This window comes from Oncorhynchus kisutch, linkage group LG24 (assembly GCF_002021735.2).
Source record: "Oncorhynchus kisutch isolate 150728-3 linkage group LG24, Okis_V2, whole genome shotgun sequence".
In the NCBI taxonomy this organism is placed as follows: Eukaryota; Metazoa; Chordata; class Actinopteri; order Salmoniformes; family Salmonidae; genus Oncorhynchus; species Oncorhynchus kisutch.
Window position 1 is genome coordinate 2577531 of NC_034197.2, and position 20097 is coordinate 2597627.

General features: G+C 53.0%; 1 protein-coding gene across 5 annotated transcripts in view; it reads left to right on the forward strand.

The window, feature by feature from the left end:
• The window catches only part of LOC109869661 (agrin), a 537476-nt gene that overhangs the window by 467278 nt on the left and 50101 nt on the right, over positions 1-20097 (forward strand). For all 5 annotated transcript variants that reach the window (XM_031803590.1, XM_031803591.1, XM_031803593.1 and 2 more), the window contains 5 exons: positions 998-1117; positions 1320-1682; positions 5101-5293; positions 8048-8263; positions 11911-12140. In XM_031803590.1, the coding sequence (XP_031659450.1) occupies positions 998-1117; positions 1320-1682; positions 5101-5293; positions 8048-8263; positions 11911-12140 (1122 nt within the window). The remainder of the gene's footprint in view (positions 1-997; positions 1118-1319; positions 1683-5100; positions 5294-8047; positions 8264-11910; positions 12141-20097) is intronic.

The following is a 20097-nucleotide window of genomic DNA, read 5'->3' on the forward strand; positions in this document are numbered from 1 at the left end:
AGCAGCAAAGGGGGGGGGACCACCTCCATATTAATGCCCTTGATTTTGGAATGAGATGTTTGACGAGCATGTCAATATACTTTTGGCCATGTAGTGTAGCTAGCTAGTGTAACTAGGTAACGAGTTAGCAACCACATGTTCTTACCTAACTGTCAACAGAGTAGCTAGCAAGCAACAAAATATGCCAAATAAGTATAAAAAACACTTGAGGGCAAGTAAATCAGATTTTATCATTCAGATACAAGTCGCATGGACAGGAATCAGATTTGCATCCGACTTCAAACTATCTACGAAGGTGGTTTGAAATGTGCCTTGAAATATCAGATTCCATGTGCTTTTTAGCCGTTCAGACTGAAGGAAAAATAACAGATTAGAATCGGATATTCCCAAAAATTTGATTTGAACTTCCAATGTGAACAAGGCTTTAGTGCCTCTCCCCTATTGGATTAAACCTCCAAAAACCTTGCCCTTCTCCACGCCTCTTCTCTTTTCACTGGCTCCGCTCAGTGTCTTTTACATCCGCACAATAGACGCTGCCATAAAGGAACTCTGCGTCGGCCATTTCAAATGGCCATCTGAGGAAAATGTTATGAGAAAGGTTCATCTGAACCTTAGTGAAACTTTGTTGGACGGTCGTGTGTCGTGGTGTGTCGTTGTCTTGTCGCAAGCGGCCTCGATCGCTCTCTTAAATATTTACTGCAATGGGATGGAGGGAGGGGAATGACTTCCCTAATGTCCTGCCGTTTCAGGACATTGCTTCTCTGTCTTCTAGTTCAGTGTCTCTCAAACCTCTCCTCTGGGACCAAATGTTTCACAGTTCTGTGGTAGCCTTGGAACTAATTTACTGTAACTAGTCAATGGCTTTATAATTAGTCGACAAGTTGAATCAGGTGTGCTAGCTCTGTGATATATAAAATACGTAGAAGTACAGCTGTCCTAGTGGAGTGGTGTCCTCTGGGTTGTTGTGAACGTCTTTGTCCTCCATGTTGTCCCACAGAGACCAGGTTCACGGTGCAGGACATTGAAGGAGCCCTGCTCAAGCAGCTGAAGGCAGCCAAGGAGACAGCCATTGTGGTGAAGAAGCCAGAGGAGGAGAATATTCGCTTCAACAACTATGGTAGGACACACCCAGGGGATTGGCTTGCGTTGTTTACATGTAATTACAAACATGAAGCATGAGAGGACATGAAATGTTCTTAGGAAGGACGATGCGAGCATGAGTAGACATTTTTTGGTTCTTGTATCAAAGTCCAAGACTGACATGCTCCTTGACATTTGCTCTCTTTCTCTGAATCTCGCTCTCTTCATCTGTCTACCAGGCCTGTTCTCCCTCCCCTACTTCACCACCAGTACCACAGCTACCACCACCACCCCCACTGCCAGCACTGCCACCAGCACCACGCTGCCGCCCCCCAACTCCCCTTTCATCACACGCCGTCCCCTGGGCACCACACGCCGTCCCTATACCAGCCTCCGAACCACCGCCGCCCCTTCTACCATGGCCCCCACTCCCACCACTACTATCACCCCCCTCCACAGGACCAGCCCTGTGCCCCACTACACCAAGGCCCAGCAGCCCTGTGACTCCCACCCCTGCCGCCACGGCGGCACATGCGAGGACGACGGCGCCGATTTCACCTGCATCTGCCCTGCCGGGAGAGGGGGTGCTGTCTGCGAGAAATGTGAGTGGTGCCCCCTCGCCCTCCTCCTTGACCAACACACACAAACAAACACAAACCTTAGGTTCCATCTCTGAACTTTGAAAGGGAGATGGAATTGATCACAATCCTAGAAGGGAACAGTAGGTTTCTATTTAAGTATTGATGTCCTGAAATGACAGTGCTGAACTGAACCCTAGCTTGCATCAAAGACAATGCACATACCCATACAGCTTACCTTCCAGTCTATTTGACTCAATAGATATCCAACCTCTATCAACGTTGCTACACCACTAGGTAAATAACCAACGAGTTTATCAGACTCTACTAGTCAACACTAAAGTAAACTGATCTCAAATCAGTGTCTGCTGTGCCGAGCGTCAAAATCAACTGTTGAGTGCTGTCAGAGCAATCTCAAGAGCTTTTTTCCCCTTAGTTTCTCCGATAAGAAATTACCTCACGCAGCTGCATCTTAAAATAATTTACACTAATTGCTTTGATCGGGATTAACTGGTGGAAATGTGTGTTCGAGTCAGAGTGTGTGTGAGTGACAGCCCCATAGCCTCCCTCAATCAATCAAATCATTAGACAAGATGATTTCATCAGCCTACATTCTCCCAAGACAAAGAAAGGCGGACAGAGAAACAGACGGCTCAGGAGTTTGTTGAGTTTGGAGAACAAAGATGATAATGTAATGGCAGAGTGAGAGAAACAAGTGTGTACGTGGTGGAGGGATACATCCGCGGTAAGGATTTACAGATTTACTCCCGTGTACACCTGTGTCACGGCTGGGGTCTGCACCTATATATAGACACACATTCTCTTTAATTTTCTCGGCAGACGTCCGAAATGGTTTGAGGTACAGTCTCGCTTGGATGAGGGCTTGGCAGCCTCTACACTGAGAGGGTATTTGGCCACTATATCTTCCTGCCTTGTGGGGTGGATGGACAGGCCGGTGGGGCGCTATCCTTTGTTCTCCAGGTTTATGAAGGGGTTTCGTTGCCTGCGTCCAGCTAGGACCCACTCAATGACGAGCTGGGATCTGGATGTGGTCTTGGCAGCTTTGGCAAAGCCGCCTTTCGAACCGTTGGAGTCTGCCTCCCTGAAACACCTCTCTATGAAGGTGGCTTTCTTGTTAGCGATTACTTCCATTTAGAGGGTGGGTGAGCTCCATGTTCTTTCAGTAAGTTCTGAGTGCTACCGGATGGACCCCGGGGGAGGAGTATAATCTCTCCGTCCCAACCCCTCATTCCTCCCCAAGGGTCTGCTTACGACCCCCCGGCAGTGGCAGGGAAGTCTGCGCCTCCCTCCGGCATGCTGTGCCCTGTACCCTCTGGCACTGGCTGCCTATGTGGAGCGGACACGGTCAGGGGGAACAACAGACCAGCTCTTTGTCTGCTATGATGAGAGAGCCCTGGGGGCTGGTCTATCAAAGCAGAGGTTCTCTCACTGGATCGTGGAAACGATTACGACAGCATACCTCCTGGCTGGAAGCCAGTGCTGGGATCTGTGGTGGCACATTCAACACAAGGTGCGGCTGCGTCCTGGGCACTACTGAGAAGAGTGCCCCTCGCTGATATCTGTGGACACAATTACGACAGCATACCTCCTGGCTGGAAGTCCAGTGCTGGGATCTGTGGTTGCACATTCAACACGAGGTGCGGCTGCGTCCTGGGCACTACTGAGAAGGGTGCCCCTCGCTGATATCTGTGCTGCGGTCAGCTGGGCTTCCTCTTACATTTTTGCTAGGCACTATTGGGTAAATGTGGCACCTCCCTCTGCGGTTGGTTCAGCAGTCCTGGGCGTTGCCTCTCCTTCCGGGGACTGTGCCAGGACCTCCCTTCCACATCGATGGCCCCTGCGTCTTGGTCCCGCGCTGCCTGGCCAAGTTACTCTGGAGTGATTCAATATAGTGAAACATAATGAAGGTTACGTATGTAAATTATATGGATCACTCCAATCCTCTACAGTGCTAGAGAACGTGTGATCATGGGATCTTTATATAGGGGCGGACCCCAGCCGTGACACAGGAGTATATCTGTAAATCCTCACCTCTGATGTATCCCTCCGCCGCGGAGTGGTACCAATATATTGGAGTGATCCATATATCTCACATAACAATGGTTCCATAAGGAATCTTAGTTTTGTGTGTGTGTGCGTTCATGTCAAAACTCCAAGTATAAAATCGAAAACGCATCATCAAGCGGTCTTGAGCGTTCTACCTGACGATACACACCAGCACATATTCTGTAAGTCACAGGTTCTCTCTTTCCACACATCTGTATGTTGAGCTTACTGTATGACCTACCTACCTAGGCTAGGCTATATTACCTTAACTAGGCTCTTGTCTCCAACTGTACGAACAACAATTTACAGACACAATGACTACATCTGCTCTGCCCAGACCTGCATGCTCACACCCCTATCCCCAGTGCCTGCATTATTGTTGGCCACTTCGCCTTAAATTATACCAATTAATTTTTCTTGTCGCCGATGCTACTTCAATAATAAATCATTAGATTTTTCCATTGTGTCAATGATGGCGGATTGACTTCCAAGTTTTTAGTCGTTTTTGGTATACGTTTTTTTCAAGATGAGTGATGAGAAGAGAATCGTCCAACCCATTGGTTATCTCACTACACCCCCATATGCTATATCTTGAAATATACAGACAGCGGATTAGAAGTAAGTTTACATTGCAATACTTCTGACTTTGCAATAGTTCACTTTGTAGTTTCGCCCACAAACTCCGGACTTGATAGCATTCCCAGAAAGCATGGATTACGACGTCGTTATGATTATGTATATCTTATCTATCATATGAACATCCTTTTCTGACTCAAATAAGATTCCCTCAAGGTTTCTCTGATGTACAAAATATTTTAACTCAAAAGTTTGTGATATATCTTTCAAGTTGCATGTATTTGAAACTATCTTTATTGGTACCTTTTAATTCTGTTACGGTAATACATGTATTTCCTGTTACCAAGTCATTTACGGTTTCCATGCCTTTAGTGTTCCATGTGGACCAATATATCTGTGAATTCTGAAAAGCTTTCCAAGGATTGTACCATAAGGTTGTGTTTTTAGAGAGGGATATTGGTTATTGTAGAATACATTTCATTTTCTTCCATATTGTTATAGTGTTCTTTACTATGAAGTTAATGTTCTTAGCTTTATCCTTTGAAAATAGACATGTAAAAATATTCTGGGGGTGAGCATGAGCATCTTCAATATATACCCATTGTTTCTCTTTGATGCATTTAACTATATGTCGCAAGTAAAAGACTTGGGTAGCGAGTTGATACAATTTCAAGTCTGGAAGGTTAAAACCACCTCAGACTAAGGAAGATGTTTCTTTTTATTTTATGATTTTTTTAAAGCATGTCATCGGTGGGATAATTTCTATTACCAAAAATAAATACCCCTCTCTTCTTCCCAGTGATCACATACTTCATCCCGTCATTCGGGGGTAAGTCCTATCTGGCCTTCGACACCATGAGGGCCTATCACACAGTCCGCATCGCAATGGAGTTCAGGGTGGCCGAGATGACGGGCATCCTGCTCTTCAACGGCCAGGATGGCAAGAAGGACTTCCTGTCTCTCACCCTGGTCAATGGCAAGGTGGAGCTCAAGTGAGTGGACGGGTGGAGGTGATAGAACAGGAAGGGACAAAACAGGAAGAGGTTCAATTGTGTCAAATGGCATTGATAGCAAGCTGTAGATCAGGGTGTAAAAACATACGGCCCGGATCTGGCCCGTGGAGGTGTCCAATCCGGTCTGCGGGTGGTTTGAGTAAAAAAATGATATATACACTACATGACCAAAAGTATGTGGAGACTTGCTTGTCGAACATCTCATTCCAAAATCATGGGCATTAATATGGAGTTGGTCCCCCCCTTTGCTGCTCTAACAGCCTCCACTCTTCATGGAAGTCTTTCCACTAGATGTTGGAACATTGCTGCAGGGACAAGAGCATTAGTGAGGTCAGGCACTGATGTTTGGTAATTTGGTCTGGCTCTCAGTTGGCATTCCAATTCTTCCCAAAGGTGTTCAATAGGTTTGAGGTCAGGGCTCTTGGCATTGCACATGGTGATCTCAGGCTTGTGTGGGGGTGCTCGGCCATGGAAACCCATATCATGAAGCTCCCGACGAACAGTTATTGTGCTGACATTGCTTCCAGCGGCAGTTTGGAACTCGGTAATGAGTGTTGCAATCGAGGACAGACGATTATTACGCGTTACGTGCTTCAGCACTCAGGGGTCCTGTTCTGTAAGCTTTTGTGGCTTACCACTTAGCGGCTAAGCCGCTGTTGCTCCTAGACGTTTCCACTCCACAATGACAGCGCTTACAGTTGACCGGGGCAGCTCTAGCAGGGCAGAAATTTGATGAACTGACTGCCACATTGAAAGTCACTGAGCTCTTCAGGCCATTCTACTGCCAATGTTTGTTTATGGAGATTGCATGGCTGTGTGCTCTATTTTATACAGATGTCAGCAACGGGTGTGACTGAAATAGCCGAATCCACTAATTTGAAGGGATGTACCAGTCCAGTTTCGACCCACCTACTCATTCAAGGGATTTCCCTAATTTTCTACTATTTTCTACATCGTATAATAATAGTGAAGACATCAAAACTATGAAATAACACATATGGAATCATGTAGTAAACAAAAAAAAGTGTTAAACAAATCTAAATCTATTTTAGATTTTAGATTCTTCAAAGTAGCCACCCTTTGCCTTGATGACAGCTTTGCACAATCATGGCATTCTCTCAACCAGCTTAACCTGGAATGCTTTTTCCAACAGTCAAGAAGGAGTTCCCCTGGGGCGGCAGGGTAGCCTAGTGGTTAGAGCATTGGACTAGTAACCGAAAGGTTGCAAGTCCAAATCTCTGAGCTGACAAGGTACAAATCTGTCGTTCTGCCCCTGAACAGGCAGTTAACCCACTGTTCCTAGGCTGTCATTGAAAATAAGAGTTTGTTCTTAACTGACTTGCCTAGTAAAATAAAGGTAAAATTAAAATTCAATTAAAACATATGCAAGCACTTTTTGGCTGCTTTTCCTTCACTCTGTGGTCCAACACATCCCAAACCATCTCAATTGGATTGAGGTCGGGTGATTGTGGAGGCCAGGTCATCTGATGCAGCACTCATCACTCTCCTTCTTGGTCAAAAAGCCCTTACACAGCCTGGAGGTGTGTTGGGTCATTGTCCTGTTGAATAACAAATTATATTCCCACTAAGTGCAAGCCAGATGGGATGGCGTATCACTGCAGAAGGCTGTGGTAGCCATGCTGGTTAAGTGTGCCTTGAATTCTAAATAAATCACTGACAGTGTCACCAGCAAAGCACCCCAACACCATCACACCTCCTCCATGCTTCGCGAGATCATCCATTCACTTAATCTGCGTCTCACAAAGACATGTCGGTTGGAACCCAAAATCTCAAAATTGGACTCATCAGACCAAAGGACAGATTCCCCCTGGTCTAATGTCCATTGCTCGTGTTTCTTGGTCCAAGCAAGTCTCTTCTTCTTATTTGTGTCCTTTAAAAGTGGTTACTTTGCAGCCATTTGACCATGGCCTGATTCACACAGTCTCCTCTGAACAGTTGATGTTGAGCTGTGTCTGTTACTTGAACTCTGTGAAGCATTTATTTGGGTTGCAAATCTGAGTTTAATCAACTTGTCCTCTGCAGCAAAGGTAACTCTGGGACTTTCTTTCCTGTGGCGGTCCTCATGAGAGCCAGTTTCATCATAGCGCTTGATGTTTTTTGCGATTGCACTTGAAGAAACTTTCGAAGTTCTTAAAATGTTCCGTATTGACTGACCTTCATGTCTTAAAGTAATGATGGACTGTCATTTCCTGTTGCTTATTTGAGCTGTTCTTGCCATAATATGGACTTGGTCTTTTACCAAATAGGGCTATCTTCTGTATACAACCCCTACTTTGTCACAACACAACTGATGGCTCAAACATATTAAGAAGGAAAGAAATTCCACAACTTAACTTTTAACAAAGCCACACCTGTTCATTGAAATGCATTCCAGGTGACTACCTCATGAAGCTGGTTGAGAGAATACCAAGAGTGTGCAAAGCTGTCATCAAGGCAAAGGGTAGCTACTCAAATCTCAAATATATTTTGTTTTGTTTAACACTTTTTTGGTTACTACATGAGAAATATAATACCATCAATTCTCAACCAAGTTTTCCATCGGTACATGTAGGGCAGTTAATCAGGTGTAGCTGGTGCACCTATGAACCTCTAATCTGCTTCCTTTAAAAAAATATATATATACTGAAAAATATATGCAGTATGGGCCAGTTTCCTGTATCCAGATTTAAACCTATTCCTGGATTAAAATGATGGTTTGCTACCCATCCCTAGGTTCAACACCGGCTCGGGCACAGGAACACTGGTCAGTAAAGTCCAGGTGAAGCAGGGTCGCTGGTACCAGCTGGTGGTGACGAGGAACCGGCGCAACGCCGTGCTGAGCGTGGATGATGAGCTCCACATCGAAGGCGCCAGCCCCCCCGGAACCGACGGCCTCAACCTGGACACACACCTCTTCATCGGAGGGGTGCCCGAAGACATGATGACAGAGTAAGGCCTAACATGAAGATGGCATTAGTATGGTTGTATGTTAGCAATATATAATTAGTAATGTATTAGTATATTTTTAGAGAAAAGGAGATTGATGGAGAAAGGAGTTGTTGAGTTATATAAAACCAGTACAGTACGGAACTCTCCGGTACCATATTGGTTTATTGAGACGCTTTTTTCATATTATTTGTTTGTGTTTATTTTTCCTATTTTTCACTAAGTTGATTTGAATAACTATTGAATGGCTGATGGCATATAGTCATTCTGTAACGGTTTTCTAGGTGTGAAGGAGAGTCGGACCAAAATGCAGCGTGTAGATTGCGATCCATAATTTAATAAACAAACGTAACACGAATCTAAATGCAAACACTACAAAAACAATACACGTAACGAAAACCGAAACAGCCTATACTTGTGTAAACTAACACATAGACAGGAACAAGGACACTAAGGACAATCACCCACGACAAACTCAAAGAATATGGCTGCCTAAATATGGTTCCCAATCAGAGACAACGATAAACACCTGCCTCTGATTGAGAACCACTCCAGACAGCCATAGACTTTGCTAGATACCCCACTAAGCTACAATCCCAATACCTACACCAAAACCCCAAGACAAAACACACCACAATACAAAAACCCCATGCCACACCCTGGCCCAATACATGAAGATAAACACAAAATACTTCGACCAGGGCGTGACAGAACCCCCCCCCCCCCCCCCCCTAAGGTGCGGACTCCCGAACGCACCTCAAAACAATAGGGAGAGTCTGGGTGGGCGTCTGTCCATGGTGGCGGCTCCGGCGCGGGACGTGGACCCCACTCAGTCAATGTCTTTGTCCCCTCTCCTCGCGTCCCTGGATATTCCATCCTCGCCGCCGACCATGGCCTAGTAGACCTCACCCAGAACCCCACTGGACTGAGGAGCAGATCGGGACTGAAGGGCAGCTCGGGACTGAGGCAGCTCGGAACTGAGGGGAAGCTCGGGAGTGAGAGAAAGCTCGGGAGTGAGAGGAAGCTCAGGAGTGAGAGGAAGCTCAGGAGTGAGAGGAAGCTCAGGAGTGAGAGGAAGCTCAGGCAGGTTGATGGATCTACCAGATCCTGGCTGGCTGGTGGTTTCGGCAGATCCTGGCTGACTGGCAGATCCTGGCTGACTGGCAGATCCTGGCTGACTAGCAGATCCTGGCTGACTAGCAGATCCTGGCTGACTGGCGGAGCTGGCAGATCCTGGCTGACTGGCGGATCCTGACCGACTGGCAGATCCTGGCCGACTGGCAGTTCTGGCAGATCCCGGCTGACTGGCGGATCTGGAAGAGTCTGGTTGACTGGCAGATCTGGAAGAGTCTGGTTGACTGGCAGATCTGGAAGAGTCTGGTTGGCTGGCAGATCTGGAAGAGTCTGGCTGACTGGCGGATCTGGAAGAGTCTGGCTGACTGGCGGATCTGGAAGAGTCTGGCTGACTGGCGGATCTGGAAGAGTCTGGCTGACTGGCGGATCTGGAAGAGTCTGGCTGACTGGCAGATCTGGAAGAGTCTGGCTGACTGGCAGATCTGGAAGAGTCTGGCTGACTGCCGGATCTGGAAGAGTCTGGCTGACTGGCGAATCTGGAAGAGTCTGGTTGACTGGCGAATCTGGAAGAGTCTGGCTGACTGGCGAATCTGGAAGAGTCTGGCTGACTGGCGGATCCTGGCAGACTGAAAGATCTGGCTGCTCCATGCTGACTGGCGGCTCTTGCTGCTCCATGTAGGCTGACAGCTCTGGCGGCTTCTTACAGACTGACAGCTCTGGCGGCTCCGTGCAGACTGGCAGCTCCTTGCAGACTGACAGCTCCTTACTGACTGACAGCTCCTTGCAGACTGGCAGCTCCTTGCAGACTGGCAGCTCCTTGCAGACTGGCAGCTCCTTGCAGACTGACAGCTCTGGCTGCTCCATGCAGATTGACAGCTCTGGCTGCTTCATGCAGACTGACATCTCTGGCTGCTCCATGCAGACTGACATCTCTGGCTTCTCCATGCAGACTAAGAGCTCTGGCTGCTTCATGCAGACTGACATCTATGGCTGCTTCATGCAGACTGACAGCTCTGGCTGCTCCATGTAGACTGACAGCTCTGGCTGCTCCATGCAGACCGACAGCTCTGGCTGCTCCATGCAGGCTGGCAGCTCTGGCAGCGCTGAACAGGCAGGAGACTCCAGCAGCGCTGTAGAGGAATACGGCTCTAGCTGCGCTGAACAGACGGGAGACTCCGGCAGCGCAGGAGAGGAGAAAGGCTTCGACAGCGCTGGAGAGGCGGGAGACTCCGACAGTGCAGGAGAGGCGAGGCGCACTGTAGGCCTGATGCGTAGTGCTGGTACTGGTGGTACTGGACCGAGGACACGCACAGGAAGCCTGGTGCGGGGAGCTGCTACCGGAGGGCTGGGGTTTGGAGGTGGTACTGGATAGACCGGACCGTGCAGGCGCACTGGAGCTCTTGAGCACCGAGCCTGCCCAACCTTACCTGGCTCGATGCCCACTCTAGCCCGGCCGATACGAGGAGCTGGAATATACCCCACCGGGCTATGCACCCGCACTGGGGACACCACTGCATAACACGGTGCCTGCCCGATCTCTCTAGCCCCCCGGTAAGCACAGGGAGTTTGCGCCGATCTCCTACCTGGCATAGCCATACTCCCTGTGAGCCCCCCCCCCAAGAAATTTTGGGGGCTGACTCTCGGGCTTCCATCCGCTCTGCCGTGCTAGCTCCTAATAATGCCGCCTCTCTGCTTTTGCTGCCTCCAGCTCGGCTTTGGGGCGACAATAATCTCCAGGCTGTTCCCAGGGTCCTTTCCCGTCTAGAATCTCCTCCCAAGTCCATTTCTCCAAGTAGTGCAGCCTCTCCCACTGTAGTTGCTGCTGCTCCTGCTGCTGCTGCCTCTGTTGCCTCTCCTGCGGCTCCTGCCTGTTGACACGCTGCTTGGTCCGGTTGTGGTGGGTGATTCTGTAACGGTTTTCTAGGTGTGAAGGAGAGTCGGACCAAAGTGCAGCGTGTAGATTGCGATCCATAATTTAATAAACAAACGTAACACGAATCTTAATACAAACACTACAAAAACAATAAACGTAACGAAAACCGAAACAGCCTGTCAACTAACACATAGACAGGAACAAGGACACTAAGGACAATCACCCACGACAAACTCAAAGAATATGGCTGCCTAAATATGGTTCCCAATCAGAGACAACGATAAACACCTGCCTCTGATTGAGAACCACTCCAGACAGCCATAGACTTTGCTAGATACCCCACTAAGCCAACACCAAAACCCCAAGACAAAACACACCACAATACAAAAACCCCATGCCACACCCTGGCCTGACCCAATACATGAAGATAAACACAAAATACTTCGACCAGGGCGTGACACATTCTCTCTCTTGCTCTCTCTTTCACTCCCTCCCTCCCTCTCTCTCTCTCTCTCTCTCTCTCTCTCTCTCTCTCTCTCTCTCTCTCTACTCTCTCTCTCTCTCTCTCTCTCTCTCTCTCTACTCTCTCTCTCCACTCTCTCTCTCCACTCTCTCTCCACTCTCCTCTCTTTCTCTCTCTCTCCACTCTCCTCTCTTTCTATCTCTCTCCCACTCCCGCTCTCTCCATCCCCTTCTCTCTTAGTGTGAAGGAGAGGACCTCCACCGGTACAGGTCTTGTTGGATGTGTTCGCACGCTGGATGTCAACAACCTGGTGTACAACCTGCAGGAGAAGGGTGGCAACGTGCTCTACGGCACCGGCGTAGGCGAGTGCGGCAACAACCCGTGCCAGCCGAACCCCTGTAAGAACAGCGCCTCCTGCCAGGTCAAGGAGGCTGAGATGTTCCACTGCAAGTGCATCAACAGCTACTCCGGTCAGCCAAACACTTTTTCTTTCAAACAACAGTCCTGGTCATTAGGCACCAAACGTCTGAAAGTGGATCGCAACATCAAGGGACTACCTGGACTTGTCCATTGAGAAATGCCATTGCAGTTTTTTTGTTGCATGCCCTAATGAACATGACTCAGACCTCAGTTCTTAGCACCGTAGATTTGACTTCACAAATAGTATTTGTTTTTGTTTATTTGAATAATTAAGCTGCACTTGATTGAGCTTGCCTGGTACAATAGAACCAAATTACATAGTCCCCACAGTAGAGGTCTTCATGGATCCACCTGTACCCGAGACCCGGTCCCGAGCGAGTCCGGATACAGAATTCTAAATAATGTCACGGATCTGATATAGTTTGTCACGGTCTTCGGTATATGTAATTGTAAGAGAGAGAGAGAGAGAGAGAGAGAGAGAGAGAGAGAGAGAGAGAGAGAGAGAGAGAGAGAGACAGAGACAGAGACAGAGACAGAGAGAGAGAGAGAGACAGAGAGAGAGAGAGAGAGAGAGAGAGAGAGAGAGAGAGAGAGAGACTCTCTCCCTGTGTGGCAAAACTTAGTAGCTATCTAACCAATGGAAGATGGAATTCAAAGTTAAAGTAGAGGGTTAGGCTTCAACGACCAAGAGCCAACAGAAAGGCTGCATCTTGATATTCTGAATTGGAGTTGTTGTTATTTGTAACTCTAGGATGAGAAAGCGCATGCTCTGCAACCTCAGTTACTCTAGCTAGCTAACATTAGCGATCTTAATTAGCTTCTCCCGGTTTGATGCCCCTCCCACGCCTACTAGAGCGGCACCTCCCTCCTCACATTGTCACTCGCTCCCGGTATGGCCCCTCCCCCACCTACTAGAGCGGCACCTCCCTCCTCACATTGTCACTCGCTCACGGTATGGCCCCTCCCCCGCCTACTAGAGCGGCACCTCCCTCCTCACATTGTCACTCGCTCACGGTATGGCCCCTCCCCCGCCTACTAGAGCGGCACCTCCCTCCCTCCTCACATTGTCACTGGCTCACGGTATCGTCCCTCCCCCGCCTACTAGAGCGGCACCTCCCTCCTCACATTGTCACTCGCTCACGGTATGGCCCCTCCCCCGCCTACTAGAGCGGCACCTCCCTCCTCACATTGTCACTCGCTCACGGTATGGCCCCTCCCCCGCCTACTAGAGCGGCACCTCCCTCCTCACATTGTCACTCGCTCACGGTATGGCCCCTCCCCCCGCCTACTAGAGCGGCACCTCCCTCCCTCCTCACATTGTCACTGGCTCACGGTATCGTCCCTCCCCCGCCTACTAGAGTGGCACCTCCCTCCTCACATTGTCACTCGCTCACGGTATGGCCCCTCCTCCGCCTACTAGAGCGGCACCTCCCTCCCTCCTCACATTGTCACTCGCTCACGGTATGGCCCCTCCCCCGCCTACTAGAGTGGCACCTCCCTCCTCACATTGTCACTCGCTCACGGTATGGCCCCTCCCCCGCCTACTAGAGCGGCACCTCCCTCCCTCCTCACATTGTCACTGGCTCACGGTATCGTCCCTCCCCCGCCTACTAGAGTGGCACCTCCCTCCTCACATTGTCACTCGCTCACGGTATGGCCCCTCCCCCGCCTACTACAGCGGCACCTCCCTCCCTCCTCACATTGTCACTCGCTCATAGTATGGCCCCTCCCCCGCCTACTAGAGCGGCACCTCCCTCCTCACATTGTCACTGGCTCACAGTATGGCCCCTCCCCCGCCTACTAGAGCGGCACCTCCCTCCCTCCTCACATTGTCACTCGCTCATAGTATGGCCCCTCCCCCGCCTACTACAGCGGCACCTCCCTCCCTCCTCACATTGTCACTCGCTCATAGTATGGCCCCTTCCCCGCCTACTAGAGTGTCACCTCCCTCCCTCCTCACATTGTCACTGGCTCACAGTATGGCCCCTCCTCCGCCTACTAGAGCGGCACCTCCCTCCCTCCTCTCATTGTCACTGGCTCACAGTATGGCCCCTTCCCCGCCTACTAGAGCGGCACCTCCCTCCCTCCTCACATTGTCACTGGCTCACAGTATGGCCCCTCCCCAGCCTACTAGAGCGGCATCTCCCTCCCTCCTCACATGGTCACTCGGTCACAGTTTGGCCCCTCCCCCGCCTACTAGAGCGGCATCTCCCTCCCTCCTCACATTGTCACTCGCTCACGATATGGCCCCTCCCCCGCCTACTAGAGCCGCCCCTCCCTTCCTCCCCACATTGTCACTCGCTCACAGTATGGCCCCTCCCCCGCCTACTAGAGCGACATCTCCCTCCCTCCTCACATTGTCACTCGCTCACAGTATGGCCCCTCCCCCTCCGACTAGAGCGGCATCTCCCTCCCTCCTCACATTGTCACTCGCTCACAGTATGGCCCCTCCCCCTCCGACTAGAGCGGCACCTCCCTCCCTCCCTCCTCACATTGTCACTCGCTCACAGTATGGCCCCTCCCCCGCCTACTAGAGAGGCATCTCCCTTCCTCCTCACATTGTCAATCACTCACAGTATGGCCCCTCCCCCTCCGACTAGAGAGGCATCTCCCTCCCTCCCTCCTCACATTGTCACTCGCTCACAGTATGGCCCCTCCCCCGCCTACTAGAGAGGCATCTCCCTCCCTCCCTCCTCACATTGTCACTCACTCACAGTATGGCCCCTCCCCCACCTACTAGAGAGGCTTCTCCCTCCCTCCTCACATTGTCAATCACTCACAGTATGGCCCCTCCCCCTCCGACTAGAGCGGCACCTCCCTCCCTCCTCACATTGTCACTCGCTCACAGTATGGCCCCTCCCCCGCCTACTAGAGCGGCATCTCCCTCCCTCCTCACATTGTCACTCGCTCACAGTATGGCCCCTCCCCCGCCTACTAGAGCGGCACCTCCCTCCCTCCCTCCCTCCTCACATTGTCACTCGCTCACAGTATGGCCCCTCCCCCTCCGACTAGAGAGGCATCTCCCTCCCTCCCTCCTCACATTGTCACTCGCTCACATTATGGCCCCTCCCCCTCCGACTAGAGCGGCACCTCCCTCCCTCCCTCCACACATTGTCACTCGCTCACAGTATGGCCCCTCCCCCGCCTACTAGAGAGGCATCTCCCTCTACCTCCTCACATTGTCACTCGCTCACAGTATGGCCCCTCCCCCGCCTACTAGAGCGGCATCTCCCTCCCTCCTCACATTGTCACTCGCTCACAGTATGGCCCCTCCCCCGACCTACTAGAGCGGCACCTCCCTCCCTCCTCACATTGTCACTGGCTCACAGTATGGCCTCTCCCCCGCCTACTAGAGCGGCACCTCCCGCCCTCCTCACATTGTCACTGGCTCACAGTATGGCCCCTCCCCCGCCTACTAGAGCGGCACCTCCCTCCCTCCTCACATTGTCACTCGCTCATAGTATGGCCCCTCCCCCGCCTACTAGAGTGGCACCTCCCTCCCTCCTCACATTGTCACTCGCTCACAGTATGGCCCCTCCCCGGCCTACTAGAGCGGCACCTCCCTCCCTCCTCACATTGTCACTGGCTCACAGTATGGCCCCTCCCCCGCCTACTAGAGCGGCATCTCCCTCCCTCCTCACATTGTCACTGGCTCACAGTATGGCCCCTCCCCCGCCTACTAGAGCGGCACCTCCCTCCCTCCTCACATTGTCACTCGCTCACAGTATGGCCCCTCCCCCGCCTACTAGAGCGGCACCTCCCTCCTTCCTCACATTGTCACTGGCTCACAGTATGGCCCCTCCCCCGCCTACTAGAGCGGCACCTCCCTCCCTCCTCACATTGTCACTGGCTCACAGTATGGCCCCTCCCCCCCTCCTCACATTGTCACTGGCTCACAGTATGACCCCTCCCCCGCCTACTAGAGTGGCACCTCCCTCCCTCCTCACATTGTCACTCGCTCACAGTATGGCCCCTCCCCGGCCGACTAGAGCGGCATCTCCCTCCCTCCTCACATTGTCACTCACTCACGGTATGGCCCCTCCCCCGCCTACTAGAGCGGCCCCTCCCTTCCTCCCTCCTCACATTGTCACTCGCTCACAGTATGGCCCCTCCCCCGCCTACTAGAGCGGCACCTCCCTCCCTCCTCACATTGTCACTGGCTCACAGTATGACCCCTCCCCCGCCTACTAGAGCGGCACCTCCCTCCCTCCTCACATTGTCACTGGCTCACAGTATGACCCCTCCCCCGCCTACTAGAGTGGCATCTCCCTCCCTCCTCACATTGTCACTCGCTCACAGTATGGCCCCTCCCCCACCGACTACAGCGGCACCTCCCTCCCTCCCTCCTCATATTGTCACTCGTTCACAGTATGGCCCCTCCCCCGCCTACTAGAGCGGCATCTCCCTCCCTCCTCACATTGTCACTCGCTCACAGTATGGCCCCTCCCCCGCCGACTAGAGCGGCACCTCCCTTCCTCCCTCCTCACATTGTCACTCGCTCACAGTATGGCCCCTCCCCCGCCGACTAGAGCGGCACCTCCCTCCCTCCTCACATTGTCACTCGCTCACATTATGGCCCCTCCCCCGCCTACTAGAGCGGCATCCACCTCCCTCCTCACATTGTCACTCGCTCACAGTATGGCCCCTCCCCCGCCGACTAGAGCGGCACCTCCCTTCCTCCCTCCTCACATTGTCACTCGCTCACAGTATGGCCCCTCCCCGGCCGACTAGAGCGGCATCTCCCTCCCTCCTCACATTGTCACTCACTCACGGTATGGCCCCTCCCCCGCCTACTAGAGCGGCCCCTCCCTTCCTCCCTCCTCACATTGTCACTCGCTCACAGTATGGCCCCTCCCCCGCCTACTAGAGCGGCACCTCCCTCCCTCCTCACATTGTCACTGGCTCACAGTATGACCCCTCCCCCGCCTACTAGAGTGGCATCTCCCTCCCTCCTCACATTGTCACTCGCTCACAGTATGGCCCCTCCCCCACCGACTAGAGCGGCACCTCCCTCCCTCCCTCCTCATATTGTCACTCGTTCACAGTATGGCCCCTCCCCCGCCTACTAGAGCGGCATCTCCCTCCCTCCTCACATTGTCACTCGCTCACAGTATGGCCCCTCCCCCGCCGACTAGAGCGGCACCTCCCTCCCTCCCTCCTCACATTGTCACTCGCTCACATTATGGCCCCTCCCCCTCCGACTAGAGCGGCACCTCCCTCCCTCCCTCCTCACATTGTCACTCGCTCACAGTATGGCCCCTCCCCCGCCTACTAGAGAGGCATCTCCCTTCCTCCTCACATTGTCACTCGCTCACAGTATGGCCCCTCCCCCGCCTACTAGAGCGGCACCTCCCTCCCTCCTCACATTGTCACTGGCTCACAGTATGACCCCTCCCCCGCCTACTAGAGTGGCATCTCCCTCCCTCCTCACATTGTCACTCGCTCACAGTATGGCCCCTCCCCCACCGACTAGAGCGGCACCTCCCTCCCTCCTCATATTGTCACTCGTTCACAGTATGGCCCCTCCCCCGCCTACTAGAGCGGCATCTCCCTCCCTCCTCACATTGTCACTCGCTCACAGTATGGCCCCTCCCCCGCCGACTAGAGCGGCACCTCCCTTCCTCCCTCCTCACATTGTCACTCGCTCACAGTATGGCCCCTCCCCCGCCGACTAGAGCGGCACCTCCCTCCCTCCTCACATTGTCACTCGCTCACATTATGGCCCCTCCCCCGCCTACTAGAGCGGCATCCACCTCCCTCCTCACATTGTCAATCACTCACAGTATGGCCCCTCCCCCTCCGACTAGAGCGGCACCTCCCTCCCTCCTCACATTGTCACTCGCTCACAGTATGGCCCCTCCCCCACCGACTAGAGCGGCACCTCCCTCCCTCCTCATATTGTCACTCGTTCACAGTATGGCCCCTCCCCCGCCTACTAGAGCGGCATCTCCCTCCCTCCTCACATTGTCACTCGCTCACAGTATGGCCCCTCCCCCGCCGACTAGAGCGGCACCTCCCTTCCTCCCTCCTCACATTGTCACTCGCTCACAGTATGGCCCCTCCCCCGCCGACTAGAGCGGCACCTCCCTCCCTCCTCACATTGTCACTCGCTCACATTATGGCCCCTCCCCCGCCTACTAGAGCGGCATCCACCTCCCTCCTCACATTGTCACTCGCTCACAGTATGGCCCCTCCCCCGCCTACTAGAGCGGCATCTCCCTCCCTCCTCACATTGTCACTCGCTCACAGTATGGCCCCTCCCCCTCCGACTAGAGAGGCATCTCCCTCCCTCCTCACATTGTCACTCGCTCACAGTATGGCCCCTCCCCCTCCGACTAGAGAGGCATCTCCCTCCCTCCTCACATTGTCACTCGCTCACAGTATGGCCCCTCCCCCACCGACTAGAGAGGCATCTCCCTCCCTCCCTCCTCACATTGTCACTCGCTCACAGTATGGCCCCTCCCCCTCCGACTAGAGAGGCATCTCCCTCCCTCCCTCCTCACATTGTCACTCGCTCACAGTATGGCCCCTCCCCCGCCTACTAGAGCGGCATCTCCCTCCCTCCTCACATTGTAACTCGCTCACAGTATGGCCCCTCCCCCTCCGACTAGAGCGGCACCTCCCTCCCTCCCTCCTCACATTGTCACTCGCTCACAGTATGGCCCCTCCCCCGCCTACTAGAGAGGCATCTCCCTTCCTCCTCACATTGTCACTCGCTCACAGTATGGCCCCTCCCCCGCCTACTAGAGCGGCATCTCCCTCCCTCCTCACATTGTCACTCGCTCACAGTATGGCCCCTCCCCCTCCGACTAGAGAGGCATCTCCCTCCCTCCCTCCTCACATTGTCACTGGCTCACAGTATGGCCCCTCCCCCGCCTACTAGAGCGGCACCTCCCTCCCTCCTCACATTGTCACTCGCTCATAGTATGGCCCCTCCCCCGCCTACTAGAGCGGCACCTCCCTCCCTCCTCACATTGTCACTCGCTCACAGTATGGCCCCTCCCCCGCCTACTAGAGCGGCACCTCCCTCCCTCCTCACATTGTCACTGGCTCACAGTATGACCCCTCCCCCGCCTACTAGAGTGGCAGCTCCCTCCCTCCTCACATTGTCACTCGCTCACAGTATGGCCCCTCCCCCACCGACTAGAGCGGCACCTCCCTCCCTCCCTCCTCATATTGTCACTCGTTCACAGTATGGCCCCTCCCCCGCCTACTAGAGCGGCATCTCCCTCCCTCCTCACATTGTCACTCGCTCACAGTATGGACCCTCCCCCGCCGACTAGAGCGGCACCTCCCTTCCTCCCTCCTCACATTGTCACTCGCTCACAGTATGGCCCCTCCCCCGCCGACTAGAGCGGCACCTCCCTCCTCACATTGTCACTCGCTCACATTATGGCCCCTCCCCCGCCTACTAGAGCGGCATCCACCTCCCTCCTCACATTGTCAATCACTCACAGTATGGCCCCTCCCCCTCCGACTAGAGCGGCACCTCCCTCCTCACATTGTCACTCGCTCACACTATGGCCCCTCCCCCGCCTACTAGAGCGGCATCTCCCTCCCTCCTCACATTGTCACTCGCTCACAGTATGGCCCCTCCCCCTTCGACTAGAGAGGCATCTCCCTCCCTCCTCACATTGTCACTCGCTCACAGTATGGCCCCTCCCCCTCCGACTAGAGAGGCATCTCCCTCCCTCCTCACATTGTCACTCGCTCACAGTATGGCCCCTCCCCCACCGACTAGAGAGGCATCTCCCTCCCTCCCTCCTCACATTGTCACTCGCTCACAGTATGGCCCCTCCCCCTCCGACTAGAGAGGCATCTCCCTCCCTCCCTCCTCACATTGTCACTCGCTCACAGTATGGCCCCTCCCCCGCCTACTAGAGCGGCATCTCCCTCCCTCCTCACATTGTCACTCGCTCACAGTATGGCCCCTCCCCCTCCGACTAGAGCGGCACCTCCCTCCCTCCCTCCTCACATTGTCACTCGCTCACAGTATGGCCCCTCCCC